Source organism: Buteo buteo, chromosome 22, assembly GCF_964188355.1.
Source record: "Buteo buteo chromosome 22, bButBut1.hap1.1, whole genome shotgun sequence".
Taxonomy (NCBI): Eukaryota; Metazoa; Chordata; class Aves; order Accipitriformes; family Accipitridae; genus Buteo; species Buteo buteo.
In genome coordinates this window covers 23,951,070-23,958,161 of record NC_134192.1, presented here as the reverse complement: position 1 = coordinate 23,958,161, position 7,092 = coordinate 23,951,070, and the positions used below count along the sequence as shown (strand labels likewise).

Below are 7,092 nucleotides of genomic sequence, written 5' to 3'. Positions count from 1 at the left end.
GGGCTTAAATCAAGGCGAGTGTCTTCATTTTGTGTTGGTGCAGTACTGGGAGCCCAACAGCAGCTGAGGAGCTGCCCTGGGGAGCAGGGGGGCACCAGGCCCTGTTAAATATCATATATAACATACAATTTTTTATGTATGTGTGTCTGAGACTGTGTGTGGAGTTGTAGAGCATATGTGTATAAGAATACATGTCGCTGCGTGAACAAGAGAGTGCGTGTGAGAATATGAATTTATTTATACATATATTAGACTATTACATATATAAAAGAATAGATGTCTGTGAGCGTTGGGTGTGGCTGTGTATATTTTACATATGCAATAGTATATTATAGATTATAGTATATGTAATATGTTACATGTTTTAGATATATAAAAGTCTGTCTGATGATACTGTGTGTATAGAGAATGTATAAATATAGAATCATAGACTCTTAGGTTGGAAAACACCCTTAAGATTATCGAGTCCAACTTTTTATTAATATATATATATATACACACACACAAATACGTGTATAAAAATGTGTGGTTTACATATAAGCTATGATATATGAGCATTATGAGACAGTGTTATATGTTCTCTATTACATTATATTTTTAATGTTATATATTGTATATTGAATATATATTTTTATCTATATATCTAGCTATCTTTTTTTATATACACACACCCCCAATGAAAGGGTGTCTGAGACTTTGTGTGCATGGAGTAGAAAAAAAAAAAAGTATATAGAAAGCATATGTTTCTATGTGGTTTAGATACACTATATATGTATTATATATGTTAGATAATATATAATATATTATGTTACACATTATATAGTAATGTGATGTATTATTTGCTATGTATTGTAGATATAAAAAGGTTCTCTGAGACGCACTGTGTGTGTGTATGTGTGTGGTTTTTTATGCATGTAATATATAATTGTAAATAATGTCTCAATATATAAGTATATATAATATACAACAACATAATTATGTATAATATAATATCAAATATAAATATGAATAACGGACTACATGATACATAAAATATAAAATATGGCATATATAATATATGCCATATATTTTGTTTTGTTATATATTATGTATTATTATTTTATACTTATATACAAAAATGAAAGAGTGCCTGAGACTGTGTGTGCATTTATAGAAAGAGTATATAATGTGTGTGTAAAAAATAGGTGACAGAGTGTAAGAGTGTGTATGTGTGGGGGGGTGGCTGTGTAAACTAAGCCTACATGCCTATGTATGTATAAATATGTATATGAATTATTTTAAAAGGTAGGGTGTGTGAGAAGATACCATGTAGTTTTATTTATCTCTATATATATTTGAATAGTATATATGTAAGAGTAGTGTCTGTGAGAGTGTGGATGCATATAATTAAAAAAATACATATTATATGTTGTCAAATGTATGCTGTATACATTATACATCTAAAGGGTGTCTGAGACTATAAATATATTTATCTATATAAAAGAATAAGTGTCTGCATGAATGTGTGTGCATAATACAAGTGTATATATACCTATATATTATATATAAAGGGTGGCTGAATGTGTTCATGTGCATGCATAAAGTAAGTACTATATATTTGCTATATACACACACACTATATTCTATATATGTATATACTGTCTATATATAAAAGAATAGCTGTCTTCTAGGGACAGCTAGGGATGCGTCTGAGAGCATATAATACTATTATATATGTGTGTGTATACATACATATATATAAAAAAACCTGCTAATATATACACACACGCATATATATGTGTATATATATAAAACCCCCGACAAACGCGGCGAGGTCCCCGGGCGGGTGTGCGTGTGTGTAACACAGATCTGTTCCACCTGTTTCTACACCCACATAAACAAGGTGTCTGTGGGGAGGGGGGGGTCCGTCTGAGAGCGGAGTCAGTAGGAAAGGCAATACAAGCTTGTGATGGGTTGACCCTGGCTAAACGCCAGGTGCCCACCGGAGCCGTTCTATCACTCCCCCATCCTCAGCTGGACAGGGGAGAGAAAAATATAACAAAAACTTGCGGGTCGAGATAAGGACAGGAGAGATCATTCACTAATTACCGTCACGGGCAAAACAGACTCAGCTTAGGGAAAATTAACTCAATTTATTACAAATCAGCCAGAGTAAGGTAATGAGAAATAAAACGAAATCTCAGAACACCTTCCCACCACCCCTCCCTTCTTCCCGGGCACAACTTCACTCCCGGATTTCTCCACCAAACCCCCCCAGCGGCACAAGGGGGACAGGGATGGGGTTTACGGTCGTCACACGTTATTTTCTGCCGCTTCATCTCCTCAGGGTGAGGGCTGATCACACTCTTCCCCCGCTCCAGCGTGGGGTCCCACCCACGGGGTCAGTCCTCCACGAACTTCTCCAACGTGGGCCATTCCCACGGGCTGCAGTTCTTCACGAACTTCTCCAACGTGGGCCATTCCCATGGGCTGCAGTTCTTCACGAACTGCTCCAGCATGGGTCCTTTCCACGGTGTGCAGTCCTTCAGGAGAGCTGCTCCAGCGCGGGTCCCCCACGGGGTCACAAGTCCTGCCAGAAAACCTGCTCCACGGGCTCCTCTCTCCGCAGATCCGCAGGTCCTGCCAGGAACCTGCTCCAGCGCGGGGTTCCCACGGGGTCACAGCCTCCTTCGGGAACCCACCTGCTCCGGCGTGGGGTCCTCCACGGGCTGCAGGTGGAAATCTGCTCCACCGTGGACCTCCCTGGACTGCAGGGGGACAGCCTGCCTCACCAGGGTCTTCACCACGGGCTGCAGGGGAATCTCCGCTCCGGCGCCTGGAGCATCTCCTCCCCCTCCTTCTTCACTGACCTTGGTGTCCGCAGGCTTGTTTCTCTTACATGTTCTCACTCCTCTCTCCCGCGGCTGTTTTCTCACTCTCCCAACTTTTTTTCCTTCTTAAAAATGTTATCACAGAGGCGTTACCACTATCACTGATTGGCTCGGCCTTGGCCGGCAGCGGGTCCGTCTCAGAGCCGACTGGTATGGGCTCGCTCTCTCTCGAACACAGGGGAAGCTTCCAGCAGCTTCTTACAGAAGCCACCCCTGTAACCCCCCCCGCTACCAAAACCTTGCCACATAAAACCAATACATTGCTAAAGCATTTACCAAGGAGATACTGTTATAAAAACACACCACTTTATTGTTTAATATATAAAAACACATTAAAGTGATTATCCAGTCTTTTAGCAGAGCACACTTAGGATCCTGCTGCACAACAAAAGCACCTGCAGGTACCCGAGGCATCAAGAAGTCAGACACGTGCCGTCAAGCTCCGGCCATTTGCCCTTCGCCAGATCCCCCTGTCTGCCACGATGACTGTGACACTTCTTTTTAATTCAATAAACATAGAAGCACAAGCTTAATAAAGTGACAAGCGACAGAGGTGCAGCTCTTTCTTTGGAAATAAATAAAGAGCAAATCTCGGCTGGGTTTTTACCTCTTCTCTAACTTTAAGCTCCAGTTGTGGGTACTGGTGTAGGTGTTAAGGTCAACAGAAACCATGGGTTAATGGATACCACAGGTCAGCCTAAAAGTAAGTTAGTTAAGTGTACTCCAGAAATCCCCTCCTCTACCTTTTGTCTGCATTTCTACTGTTAAGAGAAACCTTTCACACCCACTGGAACTGCACATGGAGAACAGTGTGTGCAACTAACACAACCCAGAAGCAGCAAATGTATTTGGGGGGGTTCAGGGAAAAGGCTGACATTCCCCAGCTATGTCCCACTTCACCCAGGACTCCGATGTTATCTGAAATAAGACACGGATACATCTGTTTGTTAGAAATAAGGTGACAGAAGAGGCACAAAGACTGTTCTCCTGTGTAACAGTGACCAGTGCTCACCAGCGCTGCTGAGGTTCAAAAGACAGTACAGGCCACAGGAAAAGATGAGGTGCTTTTTCGTCTTTCCACTGGCAGTGATCTCTCTCTCACTCCACACCCAATGCATATTAACAGAGTATTTACACGCTCTCACACAGTTTACAAAGAGCTCTTGGCAAAACCCATCAGACTCAATATGAATCGCTGAAGAAGGGAAGGGGATCAGAAAGTCTCTTCACAAATTATCATAGTCGTCATCGTCTTCATGCTTCCTTTTCAAGGGATTTGATTCATTAGAGGTATTCTGTGATGATACCATATTTGTAGTAATAAGAATGTTCTTTGGTCCAATTAAGGAAGGATTAATGAGAACATTCTGAACTGTCGGAGTAGTTGGTGTGGCTGTGAAAAAAAACCCAATGTCATTGAATGAAAAGCTTGAAAAAAAATGACAGCTGATTTTCCCCACACTGGAACAGAACTTCCAATCTAATAAAGCAGTGTGCTACTAGAACATTCCAGGCTGAAAACCCTGGAATGATCCTGAGAAGATAGGAAAGTGCTGGCAGGGTGAGCACGAAAGAGCGAGAGCACAGAGATGGCAGCTAAGGTGTAAGGGAAATCTGCCTCTATCTTCTGGTTGAAACCACTGTGCTAAAACCAGGAATTAAAACTAGAAGTTACTGGAATGACCAGAGAGAGGACTGCCTGCCTTAAGTAAGGAGACACAAAAGATTAGCAATAATAAAAATCAGAAGAGGTGAAGGTAACTTCCCACATTATTACTATAAATTAATAAATTAATATCCATTCTGCTAAGAAGAGCCCCCAAAAGTGCTGCTCTTTACAGCTTGTGTTTTACCTGACTTGACTGCTGCCTGAGAAGACGGGATCTGTACGGTGAACCTCTGACCAGTCAGCGACACTGGAGTGCCAACTTTTGTTGAGACAGACACTGTTTGTGCTGAAGGTGTACCTGAAATTCAAAACAACTTGGTCAAAAAAGAAATTAAAAAATAAAAATAAATACTTGCACTTGTAAATTTGCATTCAAAGTGGAACCTATTATTTTCAAAGTAGTGGGAATATAAAGAGTCGGATTTTCAGGCAGAACTGCACATTTACGCAAGACCTATAAAATTCTAGGCTACAAACACACACACTAATATGTAAGTGCATGTGCTCAGTCATAAATTTTGGGAACCTTCTAAAAATGGATTTTATTTACTGCTATTTGTAGTTCAGCATAGTGCTCACATTGAGGAAAAAAAACTCAAACTCATGTAAGTTTCTTCAATAGCCTCTTCACTTATAGAAGTTGTCACAAATACAGGAATAAAAATACAGAATGTCTGTAACATATATACGTACTGAACACTACAATAATCTTTTTGAAATGAATTCAATTTTTCTGATGTTGTCAAACGATACTAAGTTCAGGTGGCACCCAACATTTCCTCAGTGGTATTACTCCTCATCATTACTTTTTCCATCATAGAATCAACATGGGAAACCCCAATTGAGCCGTTTCCTACCTAAAGTAGGAGTGCTGGGCCTGCTGCTCACAGCACCAACACTCAGGCGAGGGACTGTTATTCTCCCTGCAGAGGAAGAGACCTGTTGAGAGAGAACATTTGGTTTAGCATCCCGTTAGGAATTAACAGTTCTTAACATGAAAACAAAGAAACGGTTCTTCCTACAAAACCACAGAGAGCCTATTTCACAGCTGCAATACACGATTTGTATGCCAACATAGAAGTTCTCAAACTTCACGGTGTGAACATCACTGGCATGAGCTGGAGAGCTCCTGGACATGACATAATACCGAAGATCGGCAGGCAGCTCACCGGGCAAACAGCACTCGGCTCAACCAGGTTTGTTTCTACTGGAAAGAGTAACTAGAACATTTTAATCAACAATTATTATTCCACTCTACACCTAGCACCAAGACATATCCCATGTCAATACCTGGAACCTTAAGTTCAACTTTTAAGATTCTTTCTTTAAAATGGGGGAAGTAAATATGAAATCCTACCCACTGAGACCTTACCTTCTTCTGTAAGGACTTCAGTCTGTAGTTGGGAGCTGTCAAGCAGTATCTGTCAGGCGGAAGCCTGGGTCCAGAATAAGGCTTTATCAATGGCAGCGGCGTCTGATTTTTCTGCCTTGCGATATCTAACAAGAACTGGAGAGACACAGTTACGTTCCCACCTGTAGCCTCTCACCGTGTTCCGTTACTATCAACAGAGTTTTACTTACATCTCTCGGAGGCGGAGAGGTAAACGACTGGTCTGTTCGACACTGGATCGCCAGCCTCACGTCATCTGCATCCACGCTGGATTTCTTTGCGTGGCTCGAGTAAATTTTTGCATCTTCCAGTATAGTAGTCACGTACCCTTTGAAAAACAGAACCTCTCGTTAAGGCCGGATGAAAAGAAAAAAACCTTCCCCGGCTGTCACCGAACACCCCCCTTAAGACTGACAGGGACCCCACCCCCCCTCGAGGACACACGGCTAAAACCAGCATTCCTCTCCTCCCCTCGGCCTTTCCCAGCGAGGCCAGCGCCGCTGTTCCCGCCGGGCCCGGGCCCCGCCGCTTACTGTAGGCGAACTCCAGCATCTGGTTGATGACGCGCGGCTCGTACTCCGTGATGCCCATGTCCTTCAGGATCTGCGCCATCACCTGCAGGGCGGAGAGGCACCGCTCAGCCCCGCCACGCTGACCCAGCCCTGCCCGGGGAACCCCCCTCAGCCCCCCGCCGTACCTGCGCGTCTTTGGGAGCGCTCTTGGGAGACGCCATCTTCGCCGGCTCCATCGCTTCCGCTCGCTCTAGAGCGGGGCCGCTTCCGGTCGCGTGACCGGGGAACGGCGAACGCGGCTACGGGAGCCGGGCGGGTGTTGCCATGGAGACGCGGCCTGGCCGGAAGAAGCCGCGGCCTGGCGGCGGCTCGTAGGATGCGGCCGTGGCCGCTGTCTCCTTGCTGTGGAAAAGCAAACAAACCCTTCGGCAGCCGCGGGAGAAACTCAGGGTTTCCCCTCCCCGCGGTGGAAAGCGGGGGAGGGGGTGAGGGGGGGGTACAGGCCTCACCTGTTACCGAAATCCGGAATAAAACTCCGTAACGGGGATCGCTCCTCCAAAGGCGTGTCCCACTTGGTATCAGAATCCATCAGGTTTTATAGACTTTTTCTGTCAGGTCATTGTTACGTAAGCTCTTTACGTAAAAATACAT

At 43.9% G+C, this 7,092-nt stretch overlaps 1 protein-coding gene across 1 annotated transcript; it reads right to left on the bottom strand.

The window, feature by feature from the left end:
* Positions 1 to 3,154: 3,154 nt before the first annotated feature.
* TAF9B (TATA-box binding protein associated factor 9b) lies at positions 3,155 to 7,092 on the bottom strand. The gene is made up of 8 exons (XM_075054129.1): positions 6,951 to 7,092; positions 6,627 to 6,843; positions 6,463 to 6,544; positions 6,121 to 6,257; positions 5,912 to 6,046; positions 5,397 to 5,478; positions 4,724 to 4,837; positions 3,155 to 4,263 (listed from the first exon to the last, which is right to left on the bottom strand). The coding sequence occupies exons 2-8, from the start codon at positions 6,675 to 6,677 to the stop codon at positions 4,097 to 4,099; spliced, it is 768 nt and encodes a 255-aa protein (XP_074910230.1). The 5' UTR covers positions 6,678 to 6,843; positions 6,951 to 7,092; the 3' UTR covers positions 3,155 to 4,096.

What these genes read in the sequence shown, in the direction of transcription:
- TAF9B (XM_075054129.1), bottom strand. Translation starts at nt 6,677, where the DNA reads ATGGAGCCGGCGAAGATGGCGTCTCCCAAGAGCGCTCCCAAAGACGCG. An exon ending in GATGCTGGAGTTCGCCTACA is followed by an intron (nt 6,258 to 6,462) that starts GTAAGCGGCGGG and finishes TGTTTTTCAAAG; the next exon opens with GGTACGTGACTACTATACTG. An exon ending in TCAGGCAGCAGTCAAGTCAG is followed by an intron (nt 4,264 to 4,723) that starts GTAAAACACAAG and finishes TTTTTTTCACAG; the next exon opens with CCACACCAACTACTCCGACA.